This window comes from Lepeophtheirus salmonis, chromosome 14 (assembly GCF_016086655.4).
Source record: "Lepeophtheirus salmonis chromosome 14, UVic_Lsal_1.4, whole genome shotgun sequence".
Taxonomy (NCBI): domain Eukaryota; kingdom Metazoa; phylum Arthropoda; class Copepoda; order Siphonostomatoida; family Caligidae; genus Lepeophtheirus; species Lepeophtheirus salmonis.
Genome location: NC_052144.2, coordinates 18,364,820 through 18,384,162, shown reverse-complemented (window position 1 = coordinate 18,384,162; position 19,343 = coordinate 18,364,820). Strand labels below are relative to the sequence as shown.

Here is a 19,343-nt window from a genome sequence, read left to right as displayed (position 1 = left end):
ATGATTATATTTAATTAAATCCACGTTCACAAGACAAATAATAGACAAAAAACACATAGTAAATTCTCAATAATTAAATTGTTTTTTACATATATTACTTTGTTTGGCAAAATAATAAAACCTCCTGAATGATAAAATATAGGTGTACCTTACCCACATACAGGGCACTGGAAAATTACTTTTCAGCATTCACCATATTTTTTTAAACAACAAGTTACCGACTGTCACACCACCTTGCTGACGACAAATATTATGAGCAATAGCTGATTTATTCCCGAATTAGTTTTTGAATTAATTATATTAATGAACAGTACGATTTTAAGATGCAAAAGTTACATATGTTCTTTTTCTGAACATTTGTTTAGACGTATAAGATTTATTAATATTTTTTTTGTTTCATGTTGCAAATGAAAACTTTTTGTGAGCGTAGTAAGTTGAGTTTGGTTAGTTTTAGAAATAAAATGATTATTTCAATTATAGACCTTGCAGTCGGGACTCCCACTCAAACTTTTTTTTTTTTGCCATGCAAATTAACACCCATTACAAATAAGTAATTATACTATAATTATTAATATTTTTGTCTTGCATTGGCTTTGATCCTTATCACAATGATGTGATCTTATTGTTTGTTTCTTTCAAACTTGTCTTTGTAAAAAAATAAAAATAATAGTTTCATCTTCTCAACTGGCAAAATTTCTACAATTTATCATTCTAGTTGATTTGAAAACAATAAATGAACATTCTGAACACTCACTAGAGGTATGAGTGGTCCACAAATGTAAACGTGTCATTCCATGTCAAATCCTCCCCCCTAAAAAAATGTAACCCACTCCTCACAGATTTGGATGATTTTTGCCACAAAAACTCAAATTCATGAGAAGAGTAAGTATTCCAAATTTCAGCACATAATTTATTGAGTCGTTCATGAGATATATATACACATCTCAGGGCCTTTTTGGATAAAAATTTTTAAAGTCGCTTCAATGCCTTACTACAGGACACCCATTTTTCTTGCATATTTTTTATCCAAAAGAGCTTAGTTCTTGAAATTTGGTATTTAACTATTTTGAAGCGTGAGGATTCCTAAAAGGAAGTCAAAAGTAGAATATTTAAATTTCTTATGACCTCAATTTTGATTTAAAAAAAAAATGAACGACTCAGAACTATGTGCTGAAATTTAGTACACCTAATCTAATCAAGAATTTGATCTTGTGTGTCAAAAACCATCCAAATCTGAGAGGTTCGGGTGACATGCTCTGGTTTATTTTACATGATCCAAAATTTTTAAATTAGTATCTTATTGAGATTACGCTACGCCACACTTATTCTTGTAAAATTTATCATTGATTCTTATTTATGTTAAGAAATACGGACTTATATTCCTTGAAAACAATTTTTGAAATCATTTGGTGATATGGCATATCTTGTATAAATATTAAAAAACATAGATCGCATCATTACTTTTATTATACAACGTAACCTTTACTCTGAAAAAAAAGAAAAAAAAGCTCAAATCAATTGGTAGTTAACTAATTCTTTTAAATATGGAATTATTATTGAATAAAAGTTGATATTTGTTCACATATACAAAAGAGAAAATCCTTATCCAACCAATCAGTGTTCAGAACACTGATTAGGAGAAAAGAAAAAGTGATAGCTGACAAAAAAAGGATTACACTTTTAATTATATATGTACGTATAAAATGTTTAGCGAATTTTCATGCTAAAATTAATGTAAAAAATATGTTAATGATCAAATAATTCTACAAAATTTAGAATATTTTGTAGAATGTAAAAACTTTGTTTTCCAAACTAATAAATAAGGAAAAGTTTTTTTTTCACTAATTTTTGTGAAAAAATGTACAAAATATATAAATATTATATTAAGTAAAATATAGCATTAAATGGATTAAATTTAGGGGAAGGGAATGAATGTTTATTGAAATGAATGCATTTAGAATAATTACAACAGGAATATTTAATTTTGTAGAGTGTTTTTTATGCATTCATCATCCTTCCATGAAACTTGAACTTTCAGAATATGACATTTATATAAATTATATGAATAAATGTATAATTTACATTACAAGGTACAAATCTTAGTTCCACATCTTCCAAAATTATAAAATGATGATAAAAATATTTCGAGTTTATTAAAAATATATAAAACATCATAAAAGATAAACAAAAATATTGTAGTTTTCTTAAAGCATGATTTGGTATCATACTTTAAGCTCTAATTCTCCTCATACAGAAATAGTTCGCAAACAAAAAGCTACGATATATCCACTTATAAACTTTCAAGTCCTCTAGGTATTGCCTTGATCTTGTTTTTAGTGATCAGGATGGTCATATTATTTTGAAATAATATTAAATTTTATGCAATTACGATTTTAACTTTAATTCAAAAATATATATAGTTCTTATTATCCGTTTTGTTTAAACAAAATGTTGTAAATCTATCTTGAAGCGCATGTATAGTCTAGATTAAATACGTTTAAATGGTCAAATTGGTTTTGTATGGGCACGGATTTACATAGGTGCATAAATAATAAAAGCTTCTATGTAGTATCAATGCAATATGTATACAACCATTTTTTAATTAGGATTACAAAATAAGGAGAGATACAAGTTTTTTTTTTCTTCATATAAATATTTAGTTTCCTTTCATTTATAAGGTAATTACATATACTGGTAAAAAGGTTTGTATTTACACTATTTTATTTCTCAGTGGATTACTTATAAATTTAACAATAATGTTTAGCAAACAAATGAATATTTATATGTAAAAATAATAATAGAAACAGGCCATTCATTCCAATTAGTAATAGTTTGCTTACGTTTATCACGCAACCTTTTACTATGTATATGAAAATTAATTTCCACCAATTGTAAAATATTGAAATGTGATTTAATTTTTATTTTCGAAATAAAGAAGTTTTGTACACATAAATGTAATTAGTTTTGAATAATAGATTGCCACGTTAGGGACTCCTCTATTTCAAATATTGATTTCCATATCATCTATAAATTTTTTCCAAGAAAATTATTATTTTCCATCTAATTTCCTTCTTGTAGAATTATATTTGATTTAAAAAATTATATTTTTATTCGCGAAATCTTTTTATATTGTAGATGATATTTTTATAAATTTAAAAATCATAATGTTCATAGTTCTTAAAAATAACATAATGGATAAAATTACGTTATTCTAGTTGTTTGCCATATAACACAAGGATTTTATACTTATATTTATCTCTCAATCTATATTACAACAAAAAGAAAGAAAAAAAATCGAACTATATCGATATTGCATATCTTTTTGAATCATTAAATATTCAATTCATAATGATATCAGAAGCAATCCTTTTTGTCTTTTCTTTTTTCTTTGTGATCGATCCACCAAATGAGGGTTGGTCCTGATTCATAATGTTTTCTTGATCACAATACATAAAATGCATTAATTTTGATGATAACTATTATCCATGACATGAAATGAATGGTTACAGTCTAGTATTTGCTTATGACGTAAAATAGGAAAAATACTTTATTTGTCAATTAATGAAATTAGTAAGTTTGATTCACATTGCTAGCGTTACTGTGTAGCCTTTCCTTCAAAATAAAAATAAAAACATCAGATCTGCTGATAGTTGGCTTCTCTCATCTGTAAAACTATTTTTCATTAAGTATTATAAAATTGTTATTAGCTTAAAGAAAGCTGCTGCGATTATTACAATTTAACTGCATCATTACAAAATTTGTTTGTTGTCCTGTAATTCATCTACTTCATCAGCAATGCTAATCAATTTATAGAAATACTTCTGAGAGAGTTATTGACCAAAATAATAGTTGGCATCATATGACCCATGAAAATATTTTCATTAATAAATTTATTTATAATTAAACAATCATTTTCTTAAAAGACCTAATAATAATATATATATTTTTTTTTTGTAGAATACCATCAATCAAGTATGTGAGGGAAGCATATGGACTTAATGAGTGTGGCTTAGTGACACTCACCTATCCACGAGAGAAAAAAAACTCTATTGCATCCTCAAAAGCGGTAAACCATTTTTTTATATAATAGATTTTGTTCCTTGTATTGAAAAGTATGTAACATAGGGGTATGTAAACACCCACTGAGAAAATTAATCGAAAAAGATTTTTTAGAGGTTTGATTCTATGTATGAACAAGCAATATTTAACACAAAAGATGACTACTTTTGTGACTCTACCAAACAATTTCTTGCTATAAATTCTGATATAAAACAAAAATCCATAGAATTAACTTTATATCTATCTTTTAGCATATATTTTGGGTGCGTGAATTTATAAATTCTTCTGATGTGCCCCATAAATTAATTAGAAAATAATTAATTTAGAAGTAAAAGTCAGGCACTAAATTTATTTGGTTGTTTATTTAAACACACCATAAATAAAGATTACGGGTGAGTCTCTCTCTCTCTTTGATGCTGGGTATAATAAATATTAACACTTAAATGTACAAATAAAGCGTTGATAATGGCCATGGGCGAAGCAAAATATATACTCTTTGTATAAATAAAAACTATCATAAAATAAATTTATTAATTTATTTTCAAAATTAATGAAATTACTATATTATTACCTTGAAAATAAAAATTACTATAAAGAAATAGAAATTAAATGAATGACATTAAACTCATAATAAAGTGTCACTCATATAGTATGAGAGCTTTTGAGTAATAATTTTGAAACAAAAGCATTCGCACATAGATAATTTGTAGCACTAATCTGTATTTGCAAGAAATATAGTGTATCAACAAGTTGTCAACAAATGCATGGCTTCCTCCAAAGTAGACGACACTTTTGATTTAATACATTTTTCGACTAATAAATCATTTATTTATTGTTATGTTTATATGAATTTAACACTAAGAGTTGATGTGTAATAATTTAGGGGTAATAGATATCAATCATATTGAAAAATCAAGAGCTACAAAAAGGTCATTTTCAACTAAAACATGATTCCTGGGTACAATTTTAATGATTTCAGAGCTCCTTGATAAGATTTTGTTGTGATACCATTTTTTAGTAATATTGCAAGAAAAAAATTAGTGGACATGACAGATTCTTCAAATGGAGATTAATCTTCCTCAAATTATCTTCAAACATTAAAGAAGAACTTAGCTGCAAAAGCAATTAAAAATATAATTACTATGTATCTTCTGTCAAATAATTTGATATAGGAGTTTTTTTTTGTCCATGTTGAAGATGAAATCATTTTCTGGAAGGCTAATAATAACTATAATGGGGTGAAATGCTCTATTAGAGGCCTTAAGGCCCAACAAAAAGATATGATGGAAATCTAATTATATATATTTAAAAATTTATTATTCATTCTCATCGTGAGGATGTGAGAACAGAAGATATTAGTGAGTTATGACTTTTTATCCAAGTCTATAAGAACCTCGATGCCTGTCTAAGAATATTCATACAAAAGTCACTCGTACAAAATAAAAGTATCCACTCGGAGTATTGAATTTTATGTTATCAACACGTATGGACCTTACATCAGATCATCTGTATATTTTTCAAACTATTATAAATAATCAAAAAAGTGATTCACTTCTTCTTTTATAGATCAGTGACGTAAATGTCGATTTTGACCAAAAAAAAAAAAATGATTATCCAAAATTTTCTATTCTTTAGATATTAATACAAGAACTGTAGCTGATTGATGATATCAAAATGTCAAGTCTAGATGATCATTTAGTTTCAGGGGTCTTCGTTCTTCTCGGAAGGATCATGTTTTCATAGATTTGTTTATTTTTTTTGGTATTACTTTTAGTCACATAAATAATATTGAAGAAGAAAGTGCATTGAATGTTGCCATCAGTTGCGTCAAAGCTTATGTAGCTCATAAGTGAACAAAAGAAAACTCGTCGAGCCATACAATATTTGAGGAATAATGGCTCCCAGCAGGAGCAGCAAGAGATTAAATGTTTCCCATCAGAATTTCACAGATACACGGAACAAATTGGGATATTCCCCGCAAATTTAGAGAAACTATATCCATCAACCTCTGCAGATATTTCAAAACCTTAAGTTTTTTTTTTTTTAACAGTATAGAAAACATTACAAAAAAAAAACACCATGTCTGGGTATATAATATTTGTTGTTAAATGATTGTTTGTTATTTTATCATTCTTATTTGCAATAAAACCTTTTTCGATGTCTTGTACCTCCAAGAAAAGAGTAATTTAACCATTTCTTAGTGGGGTTTTATATTCTTATTGTGTATGTGTGAATATGTGAAGTTTGTATTTACTAGATTTTGAAAATTTGATTGTTTTTGATTATTAAGTATTTAGAAGGAAATTAATTTTTTTACTATAATATTGAATGGTGTTTTAATACAAATGCAATTTTCCTACTATGTATTTATTTTAATAATTCTAATATTTAGAATTATAGACCATCCTGTAGAGAGAGAGAAAAAAATAAAATGTTATTTTACCATTAACAAATATCCCCAATAAAATTAATGTTTATTATTTTAATCATAGATTTACTATTTAAAGGTTTTCTATTGATGTCCCTAACTGTTGGTTTATTTTTGATCATTTATATGATAAAAAAACTCAGATACTATTGATGCAATTTGCATGAAAATCTTACAAAATGAAGGAATAAAAGTTGATCTTTCTCTCAAGACTATAATAATTAAATATATAAAATATTATTTTGTATAATATAAATCAAGAGTTTTTATAAATTTTAGCATTTTCAAAAAAAATTCAAACCTATTATAGAAAGTATAAAAATAATTATTTTTTAAAAATACGATCTGACATGTTTTTGAGCATCATTTTATGGATTTGTAATAAGTGTTGGTCAAATTTGTTTGATTGAGTTTTGATTATGTTCAGACTCCAGCCAAGATTGATAATCTTAAGCTTAGTCATTTTCTACAGAACCCAACGAATTTACCATACGAACTATATAGTTTAACAACTGGATTCTAATTTGATCATACATATAATAATAACCAATTGTAATGAGTATGATCCGACCGCAGAATTGTATGTTGAAAAGGGGGACGATCCAATTGATGGGTTTTGAATATAATTTTTACTGTTCTAAAACACCAAACCCCTTAGGTATAGTAATCAAAAATTAAATTGATAAAAATAATATTTTCATTTTAATGATCCGTGTTGTACAATTTTTTCCTTCATAAAGAATAAAATAAAAAGCTTGAATTATTAGGATACTACAAAGTAGTCAAATAGTATGTTGGCAAAAGTACATAATATGTACAGTCACTGAAAAAATAAGGAAAATAGTATTTATAATATGTGAAGTTCATTAGTTAAAAAAAATGGTTTTCAAATTTTCTTTCTATTATTAGAGAAACCATCATTAATTATCGAATCAGTTTCACAAAAGAAATATTCTTGATTTATTTTATTTTTTTAAAACGAGTATAATTGTTTTTAAATTATAAGAATTTTATTTTTCTGGCTTTGGTGATTAATGAAACTACCATATAAATCCTATTATTATATTAAAGTATGCATCCACGTAATTCTATTAATACATGTCTAATCGAATAAAAAATCAAATAATGATCTACATATGTATATAGGCAAGTAGGTATATGTACATTTGAGGAAGGGTTCACCAATTTTTATGCCCTTAATAAAATTGAACATTGCTCAGATATCTGATAAGTTTATATGTAGATACAGTTTTGGGACAGTAAACGTGCACACTTTTCTAAATAGGCGGCAAATTTTGAGTTGGCGCCAAAAATTAAGTGATGACAAGTAACACTATTCTACTCAAATTGCATAAAAAGATTTGACCCTTAAGAATACTTTGTCAATCATGATTGGAAATCAAAGGGAAACTGTCATTTCCTTATATCAAGAAGGAAATAAGCTTTCTAATTTTTTTCGGATCTTAGATGGGCTTGAAAGCATAAGGGGGATTCATAAAATGCTTAAATATTATCGGGACACTGGAAATGCTCAACCAAAGCCTCGTAAAAAGAAATTCTACCTTGTGAGGAGCCCTGAAATCCGTAAGAATCAGAATCTATTGAAAATGTGTTCAGTTATTGAAAAGGATGGTTAATTCAATCTGAAACAATCTTTAAAAAATGGTGATAATTATAAATGAGGATCTTAAGATGAATTACTACTGACTACTACACCGAAATCAACTTTCTGACAATTCCTGAAGGAAAAGAAGAAAAAGAGTTCCAAACCTTTGTAAAAACGTCATGCGAGATGGGCATTTTGTTTTCTTTTATGAATAGATTTTGACTGTGGATGCTATTAAAAATAACCAATATAATATAATCCTAGTCAAAAATATCTTTAAGGTACTAGAAAATTAGCTCAAGACCTCTTAAGCCTCCATTTGTCATGGTCTCGCCACCAATTTCATACAAAAGGAAGGCATTTCCACTGATTTTCTCGATCAACGAGTAAAAATAAATTCCCAATTCTACGAAGACCCATCCTTGAGCCCGTAGTGAAGCCTTGGTTCGTAGAAAATTCAGCAAGTAATGAAAAGTATGTTTTTGTTCAAGATAATGTGCACAATCATGCCCGAAAAACAAAAACAAACAAAAAAACACTACATTGGTTGGCATCAAATATACAATTTTGGCTTAAGTAAATTTGGGTGTCTTGTTACCACATTTAAATCCTTTGGATTATTTTACATTGAGATATCTGATGAGGAAGGTTAATTAAATCAGTTATTTTGATGTCAGCTCTTTAACGACATCAAAAAGTCAATTATAGTCCCATAAATACAAAAAGAACCCAAACTTATGAAGCAACAGTATGGCTGACTTTTGGCACCTCTTCATGTGGACCTTTTCGCCCTTACCTTCACCCCCGGAAATTTGCAATTTGGAGTGTCTTTGAGAAGACTCATCTTTAACCCAATTTTGTATTAGCTCCTATCTGCTATCATGATAATGTTGCACCCCATTAACACGCCCTTCATTGTCAAGAGCTGCCAATCCATTTAATGGTATGTCAAGGCTATTATTGCTTGTGGAAGAGGACTTGTTGCATAAAAAATATCATTAAATAATATGTGATGTAATATGTATTGTGCGTTGTTTAGCTTTATTTTGACAAAATAAAAGAGTAGTAAGGATTGTTCGATTTAGATTGTTCAAAATGGTTTTCTGGTTAATCTTCAGTTCCTGGGCAACGGAATATATGCTCACAAGCTGTTCCACCTCGACGATTTCCATTATTTAATCTATATATTCGACGTCCATATTACCAGAACAGAATCGTTGGAATACTGTATTGGTTCCTTAAACAGTGGAATTTTTTTTTGGCCGCCTGGTTAAGCTTTTCACCTTAGTCGTACTAATATTGAAGAATGTATTGAATTTTAACTTGTTGTTCTTACATTTTTGAACTCTGTAACACACAACTGGCCTCACCAAACACAAAACTGGGAATGAACTTTTTTTAAGTATACGCATTACCTTTAAGCATACTTTAACCTCTTTTGATGCAATGTATTAATCGGGAGATTTAACTCACAAAGACATCCATCAAAAGTCGCTCAGAACTTTTACATAAACAAATATAATATTACAACATATGAAAAATGGGTTTTGAGTAGTATCTTCTTGATTCTATAATTATCACGTTTTTAAATATGTTATACTAATGCAAGATTTGAATTATAAGTCTACTTTTTCCATATAAGATGAGTTATTCAGTCAAAAAGTTCCTGCATTACATCAACCTATGCTTAGGACACTTATACTGAAGCCCAATTTGTATTTGAGAGTAACGGAAAATTTTACAACAACAATCAACAACATATGTCTACTGTCTACAAGCTTTGCATTAGGGGTGTTTGAATCCATTCAAAAGCGGAAGGGACAATACATACATTGTAATAAAAAGTGATGTCACATGTTCATGAGTTCATAATGTCACCATTTTTTATTTCTATTCGAGTAAGCAGTTATTGTATATAAACTTCAATCGTAACAAATGACAGATGTAATTTTTTAGTCCTGGACAGTTGAAGATAAACTGAACAAATACAGTTTTTATTGTTTCGTGTGAAAAACTGCAATTGTCACTCTACAGCCCCTCAATGAATTCTTGTGTCAGTTTTAGTATCAGAATATTTCTGGGGTTGTTTTTTTCTGCCACAGTCCTATTTTTCCTATATTAAGACTATATATATATTTATCTATTTTTACTATTATAAAATAGCTTATAATATATGTACATATCAATAGAAACTACAAAGTTTATTTATCTACAGAGACAGATAAATAAATAGTTACTGTATTATTTAATTTTTCTTGAGTTTTTTTTTTTTTTTTGTATCTGCACAAAATACAACATATTAATTATGTATAGATACTTTTTGGGGGAACTTATTTGTTATTTAATCATACTTTATCTATAAATATGTATATAATGTTTGTTTTTTGTTTATAAAACCGGTCCTTATCAGTTTTTTTTATGGTAACTAGAATACCTAAAATTACGCAGTTACTAACTGCATCATTTCAGTTGTCGAAGTTTAATCAAAACCTCTCTCAAACACAAAAAAATACATTAAGTTTAAAGTAGAGATGTGTAGCTAGAACGTACTATTTATTATACGTTCTTGCTATAATATATCATTTTCTGCATTTTTATATTCTTCAATCCAAGCAAGGAGTGAAATAAATAAAATAATAGATATGACTGACTAATCGGTCATGAGTACATTGTATAAGGTTTTCCGTATGTCATTATTCTTTCTCTTTTAAAATCAAAAACTTGAAACAGCGATAGCTGTCCTTGAAATTCTATAATAACAACCTTTTAATTATATACAAATAACTTCGCGAAGCGAAAAATATATTTTGTAAGTAGAAGGAGAGAGATCTCGACTTTTTCAAGATATTGGAGACAATTAGGACTAAGGATAATCATGGAATTAAATGGAGGAGGTTATGAGACTATCTCTTATGAAGTATTCCTGGGAGGGGACTCTGAGTCGATCTGTGGACTGAAGGATGAGGTCGAGAAGACCAACTCACATTAACTAAAGTACCTTTTCATGTATATACCGTGAACCATTACAGGATGAACGTACTAGCTACCAGGGAGGTAAACGTCTACGTTAATAAATCCATTAACTCTTGAAACAGGAAACTACTATAAATGTACATAAATAAAAATATATACTACAAACGTGGAAAACTTATTCGAGTAATTATGATCGATTGATTCGAGATCCCCTCTTCCTGCTCCATTCACATATTCTTTGCTTTGAAAAAAGAACCTTCGCAACGCTTAGTGAATAAATTTTCTTTTTATTAAACGGTAGTGATAATTGAATTTCAACTATCTGCAGTCTCTGTCTCCAATTTTGAGATAGAAACAGTAAGTATGACGTGCAGGCAAACTTATATAATGTACCTTTCAGTCATTAGGACTAATGGATAGTAAAAAAGATTGGACCGATATACTAAGACTAAAGTGGTGGGAAGTGGTAAGACTGATTAGGAAATTCGTCCTAGGACCTTTACAACACTACAATATACAATTTATGTAGTAAATATATGTATAGCCATGTATCCTCTGCATACACCCAAATATCCTACTCTTTTAATTAAAAATGTTCAAATAACCATTATACCGGGGCATCCATTGAAATAAACCAATCTTCTCCGTTCAAGTCTCTTATGAATTCTTTTTTGCCACCTTTGGTCCCCCTCCAACCCTGATGCCAATCCCTTCAGTGTCCGTCATCCAAACACCGATGCCCTCAAAGCAACTTTCAGCTATCACTGAGACGTCATGACTACATCCGCAGCGGTCGCCAGACCTTTCGCCGCTGACTGAAAAACATCATTGCCGCTAAAGGGTGCTACGTTAGTGATTAAGTGAGCTGAGACATCTCTTTTGTTAATTTTTTTAAAATTATGATGTTAATAAATAAATTATATCGTATTGAAGTTTAAAAATTAAAAGTGTTTAGATTTTAATGGAACACTCGGTAAGTACTCATAAACCAAATACTAATAAATATAAAAATGTACAATTTTGAGTTGTGCCATCATACGTTAGAGGTTTAAAAATGGTAAATTTCAACATAAAAATCCAATTTAACTTGAAAAAAAAAAAATTAATTAAAAATACCCAAGTCACACACAAAAAATGATTTGAGAGGAATCAAACTTTTTCAATGTCATAGTTTTAAAATCATTCCTAGTAGATAACATCTTTCACCATGCGACAACAAATATTCAACTGAAAACAAAACACTCTTAAAATACATATTTACCTCTGCCGACAAAGTTGAACGGAGATAAAGTTTTTGCCTCACTTTGGTTTTTTTGGTAGTAGAATTACTTTTGGAAAAACTTTGTAGGAAGATTATATATCGTGAGTTGAGAGCCAAATTGTCGTGACACAAATATTTATTAAATAGAATTAAGCGTAGAAAAATTATTCTTTCATTATGAATAATGGTATTTTTCAATAAAATGGATCTGAGATATTCCTTTTAACAGTTTAAACTTCTTTGTTTTCATTATTAACATTAAATATTAGATTTCTAGGATGACATATAAATAATAACACTAAAATTTGTAATTTTGGAGTTTTGACAATTTGGACTTGAAGTTTCAATATGTGAACAATATGATGCCATCAAATTTAGAAAAGTTAAAGGTTAAATTCACACCAAAACGTTAAAAATGAAAATTGACCATAACTTTTGAACAAATCGACATAAAACACTCAAATTATACTTTGAGGGGTCAAAGTAACACAAATCGCATAGTCGACCATAACTTTGAAACAAATTGAAATATATAACTCAAATTAATGTTATTTGTTAACGGAAATAATTTTAAGTGGAGGTTTGGAATCTTCCGAGTGTCAATTTGTGTGTGTTTGTCTAAAAATCAAGTCACACGATAGTTTTTTTTCTAAATATTAGACAGCGTGCTTGAATTTGGTGATTTGATAAAACGTTTGAGCTTGGCTAATTTTAACTCAAGAGTGCATCATACAAAAATGGAGTTATAGGATCTGAAACTTTACAGAAGCTGTCCAAAATGTCTCTCCTTATCCAAAGCACATGCAATGATTTGCTTACATAATCGATGTCTTACTCTTGGGTAGTAAGATGACAAAATATTAATTTCTAGTGGTACTCTATAAAAGTATCAAATTAATCATTATCTTAGCTCATTCGGGAATGCGTTTTTATAAATTCTTATTTGGACTATCTCCGGAAAAAAAAAGATTCATCAAAAACTTTTTATTTTTCATGAGTAATATAATTTTGATTGCCTCTTTAAGATAATAATGCAATTCTCATTTTATTTGTTCAAAAATCATAAATGTTTTATTTTCTTCTTGCAAATATCTTTAATGAGGCTTTACTTAAAACTTTGATTTGTTGAATTAATCATTTTTTTTTTTTTTTGCAAATGATTATTCCACGATATCTAGATTATTTCATTGATTAGTTTTTTATCATCATAGTTTAATCTCCCAATATACTTCTTTATAGGCGTACTTTATTACATTTAACTATATTTTTTTACTTTTTAGTGTCCAATGACTAAATTTTTAAAACATTTATGAAATCATAAATACCTAAGTTTTTGGGACCTCCATTAACTTTAATGTATAGCAAAAGATACTCAAACATAAATATCTTGGGTCATGGAATAGTTTTGAGACAATTTTTTAAAACTCAATTATTCAGCATATCCTTTTAAATTTTTTACCTTCTACATACAGATAATATCGTCTTTTTGTTTATGATAATTTCATGACATTATAGTTTATTATCATGTCGCAAGGAAAATAAAGACGAAAGATTACAGCCTTGCTTGTATTATGAATATCCCCAAAATAAGTTATTGTTGCAAAATATAGCTCAAAGAGCACCTGTATAAGGGCAATGATATCAAAGAAACCCACTGGAGTGTCCGTCCAAGAAAATTGACTATTGATAATGTAATCAAAGGCTTTAAAGAGTAGCCGAATATATCCATGACAAAGATGGCCATGGACGTTAATGTCTCAAGGTCCGCTTTATCAAGGTGCATCAAAGAGTTCAGTTTTTTTGGTTAACTATTGGCCTTCCCAATCACCCGATCTGAATCCCCTAGATTATAGTATCTAGTGTCAAGTGAAGTTCTAGGCAACTGGAAGCCAAGATCCAAATGTAGAGGTTTGAAAGGAGTCTGATCATTAGCAGTGGGATGCTATGTCGAAGGCTTACATTAAAATCAACTCTACTTTGACCTTTTCAATATAATTATTTACATCTATAAAAAAATAATGTAAGAAGTGTAATCAACTCAGGGCGGTGGGTTGCGGATGGTTTTAATTTTTTTCACTGAAATACTCCCCCCAAGATATTCGGCCATTAAAAAAGTGGGCCTGAAATTTATTTTTCTCATCTTGACAAATTAACACCCCTTAATAATAATTGTGTTTTACTTGGTATTTCAATAATTCTATTGGTTTTTTTTACGAAGTCAAATAGACAGATTTAAAAAAGATTTTTTCCCCTGTTTCGTTCATAATTTAGTTAATGTTTGTTCCTTACATATCATTGAAGAATATAGGTAAACTGCAGGACATTTTCTATTGGAACTATGCCAAGAAACAATAAAAAACTGCAAGCTTATTTTTTTTTCCTACTGAAAAAATGGTTTTTGGCAATGATTATCATGTTTAAGTATATGTTAAGTTAGAAAATGCATATTTTCATTTAATTTTTTGTTAGGAATTTCTCTTAAAAAATTGTTTAAATAATCCATTTTAAATGAAGAAATTTGAAAAACAACAACAACAACAAGAAAACACGTGTACTTGGTACATAGATTTGAACAGGAAAACAAGAAGATATGGCAAGACTTATTCCATTTACATAAATACAACGTTAATGTTCTATATTTTTAGGAAAATAAATATCAAGGGATTCATATATTATGCTCTTATATTTTTTGACACTTTCATAAACATAATGGAACTTTCTTTTTGTATTCTAAAGAAAAAAAATATTTATACACAAATACTTCTGATATGAATTCCGGCTCCAAAACAAACTTCCGTTTGAACACATAACTATACCATTTATAGTACAGCTATATTTATTACCGTTTCTTTAAAAAACACCTTAAGTTTAGTTCCAAAAAATATGACCTAGGCGTGTGCAATACAATCTTTACTGCATTCAACCTGAACATGATTTTTTATTTTCAAAAGCTAGTGTAAATGTTTATGCTCTCATAGAGGATACCTCTATGTAAAAAGTGCGTAAGTTCATTAATAATGAAGAGTGTCTCCGAGGATTGGTTGGAGATTTATATGTTATAGGTCCTTGTGGAACTCTGTGTAATAGTAAGGATCGAAATCCTACTAATTTTTGTCATATCCTTACTAGATGCAGAGTGTGACTTGTGTTAATGTCCTTATTTCATAGAGGATTACGGCTAATTAAGTAAAACTTCATGACAGCTCCGAAAAATTCTTCAAATTGTTAGAGTGACCATGCTCATTATCATTTTTTTAACATACTGACAAGATATATTATTTTTTTAACATACGGTGTTTTGGAGATCAAGAATATGATTTTTACTCAGAATGGAATTCTCTTCCCCCCCCCCTCCCAATATTAGCTCCTTCCTCTAGTCAAGGATTTCTCAAACTTTATGACGTGTTCCATTAAGAGGACTAAGATCAATTTCTGAACAGAAATAAAAACATGTTATTCACATTATGCAACCTTTCTTTGATATATTAGATATGATATAATTTCATGGGGTGAAAATTCATTTTCAAACATTTTTGGAATATTTTAGCTGTGATTCATTGTTTCTGCTATGACTTTGATCATTTGAAAAATTGTTTATTTGCTACTTGTTTATATATCATTTATCAGAATTTAAAACTTATTAATTGATAATAAATTTGAGATATGGTGAAGGCCATGGCTTAGAGTCAGTCTGAATTTTGGATATTATTATGTTATTTAAAAATATTATTACAAAGATATAGATATTTATATTTAAATTATTATATCAATTTGACATTCTCGTGTTTCATGTAATAATTACAGTGTATTTTTAGTATTTAAAATCTGCAGTACATCACTAATAAATACATATATTCATTAAATAGGCCGATGTTCCTGACGATCATATTATTCCTATGGGCCTCCCCAACATGTACTCCATGATCAAAATCATTAGTCGACAAGACGGAAATCCCGTGGATGGTCCAGATCAACAAGGTGAAATTTGTGTCAAGTCTCCTCAGTGTATGTTGGGGTATTTAAACAAGGAAGAAAGTAGTGTAAGTAAAATTTTGTATATTTTTTCCAATTTAAAAAAATAATAACACTGCAGTGAAGGTAATAAAAATTGATATATTATAAGTGTATAAAATAAACATATATAATTAATGTGGTAATTTGACATATTTATGGGCATTTAGGAGAAGGGTATTTATCATAGTAATGAGCTGATAAATAAATTATAATTGAAACACAGAGTGTGTAATGAATCTTGTTTAAATTAACTGGTTATTAAGAGGAAACAATTTTTATGTCATTAAGTGTACTTTTTTGAATGGGTTTTAGAATGAGAGATTTCATTCGGTTGCTTATTATATTTTGTTTGTGAAGTTAATGTCTTCGTTTAAATGGTTATTTTTAAACGATATAATCTATTTACCCCATCTTGAAATGCTTTTAGGACATTGTGCTTAAAGCCAATTTATCAAACATACATTTAAATGAATGACCACTTGTGCCCAATGGACACTTTGGTGAAAAAAAAACTATATCTGTTGATGATTCAATCTGCAAAAGAGTGTAACTATGATTCCCATTCATCTTACTCAAATTTTAAATGATAAAGTGTTTAGTTAATAGCCACGATTTGCAATAATTATAATTAATTATTGATGGATTTTATTATGAAGATGCTTCATCAATTGACTTGAACCACAATTGAAACAGTGTAACAAAAATTATCACAAACGCTCAATATATAAATAAATAAGAAGGAGAAAAAAAGGTTTAAAGACGAGATGGAGTCTGAAATGAATCAAATATAAACTAATGTTTGCAATCCCCCTTAAATAATAATCAAGCATTTTATAATTTGAAAATAGATTAATATGCATTGAATCATAATTGCAATATATTGCACCATGAATCATCATCAAATATATTTATATCATTTTTTTTTTTGGTGGCAAAGTGTACATTCGGAAAAATCCCGGTTTGGCCTTGTGGTCAATCGGCAAAGTGACATCCACACTTAAGAATATGATTTATTGGATCCAATAAGTCATTGATCCTTTACAACAACATAATGATTATTTCCCAACTCATACTTTGGTGAAACTGAAAAAACTACAGTACTTCAAAATGATTTATTCATATTGAGAAATTAAGAAAATACATATATGTATGTATATGAATAGGTTGATTTAGCAATTTTAAGGTAAATAAGTAAAAAGTAAGTATAGTAAAAGTATAATCGTTTACAAAGTTTTAATCATATTAGAACACAGGTGTATTAAGATTAACTGAACTTATACTAATTTTGACTTAAAGCGTGTGTGTAAAATCGATCTATTGGGGTGAATAAATTGTCAGAGTATACAATTCTACAATTCGTTTAAGTTTATAAGTTATTATTTTCTATTTTTTAATTTGAAGAGAAAATCAAAAATATGTTTCCATAAAAAAAAAAAAAAATATGCCTGTGTAAAAACAATATAAAAAAGTTTTTATATTATTTAATACTGAAAGACCTAAAAAAGGTCAGTAAATTTAAAAAAAATATTAGCAAATCGTAATTACCTAATTTTTCTTCTGCTTGAGTGACTATTTTTGGGGTTTTGTGAGATCATATTTACCGTATTTTTTATAGTCTGATATTCTTGTATCTTTCGAGGTTAATTTCTTAAAATATGGTCAAATATTCCATTATTACTTTTTCCTTCAAATTTAATGGCATTAGACCGAAAAAAAATCAATATCAAATAAAAATATTCATAAGTTATATTTCACATTTTCCCCCTTCCTGATTGTAGGCCTTTGATAACGACCAATACTTCCATACTGGGGACTTGGGATACTATGATAACCAAGGGATTGTTTACTTTGTTGAGAAAATCAATAATTTGATTCAATTTTGGATGTATGAAGTTGCACCTTCTATTTTGGAGTCAAGACTTCTTGGATCAAACAACATCGTGGATGCCGCCGTAGTTGGGATTCCTAATAAAGAAAATGGACAGGTATGAGTGTTTATCTTACTTTTTAAGAGTAAAATTGAGCACTAATTCACGTTTTATATTTGCAACTAACGTAATAATATTTTGATTCATTTGGCTATTTGATTTTTTTTTGTTATATTTGGAAAATATAACTGATTAACTGTCAGAAACATTTCTGAACACAAGTTTTCTTCTTTTTAGTTGTATAAATACCATATATATAAAAATACTTACATCATATAATAATCTTAATTATGAAAGTATATATATTAAAAAACTATTCCTTTGAGAGGTATACTCTAGAGAAGTGGTGGGCAAACTACTGGAGAATAGGGGCAAAACAGCTATGTAGTGCCATGGGAGAGGGCCAAAAAGCTATCGCTGCAGAGTCCTGGTGGAAAACGATGTTATTGAATATATAAATTGAATTTCTGGGTGTTTAGAGAAAACAAAGATTCAATATAATTTTATATAAATAATACCCTAATTTTTTACTACATATGTAAATTATAATAATAAAATTAAACATAAACATAATTTAAAAGAAAAATGTACCCTTGAATGATCTTATCTTCACTCTCCAGGCGCAAAGAAGGAAATTTCTGAAGGCGCTCATCTATCATTTTGTATTAGTTTGCCTATATTTAGATGATTGTCGATGATAAGAATGTGGGCTGATATGAGCCGTTGACCGGGAGTTGACAACGTCTTCTCTAGAGTAATAAAAATATGTAATTCAATGTAACAATCCATTTAAAATATTTAGATGCACATAACCACTTGAGAAATTCCAGATTAAAAAAAAAAACATCTCACGTCTGTATTTTCTTGTTCACCACGTGAACTGAATTCCTGACTTATACTTATTACACTGAGGACAATGAAATTTTTACCAATGGAACTGTTTTTTTAAAACAAAATATAAGAATGTAGTAATTTAGGAATATTATCATTCGGAGTCATTTTTACCATTAAGACTATCACCAAATTGAAGTACGATAAATTATAGCTGATGTACAATGGTTTTTTATTATTAAA

At 28.5% G+C, this 19,343-nt stretch overlaps 1 protein-coding gene across 3 annotated transcripts in view; it reads left to right on the top strand.

Moving 5' to 3' along the window:
- LOC121129190 (probable 4-coumarate--CoA ligase 1) overlaps window positions 1–19,343 on the top strand; it is a 292,268-nt gene that overhangs the window by 150,958 nt on the left and 121,967 nt on the right. For all 3 annotated transcript variants that reach the window (XM_040724873.2, XM_071893293.1, XM_040724874.2), the window contains 3 exons: window positions 3,958–4,066; window positions 16,194–16,367; window positions 18,120–18,326. In XM_040724873.2, the coding sequence (XP_040580807.1) occupies window positions 3,958–4,066; window positions 16,194–16,367; window positions 18,120–18,326 (490 nt within the window). The remainder of the gene's footprint in view (window positions 1–3,957; window positions 4,067–16,193; window positions 16,368–18,119; window positions 18,327–19,343) is intronic.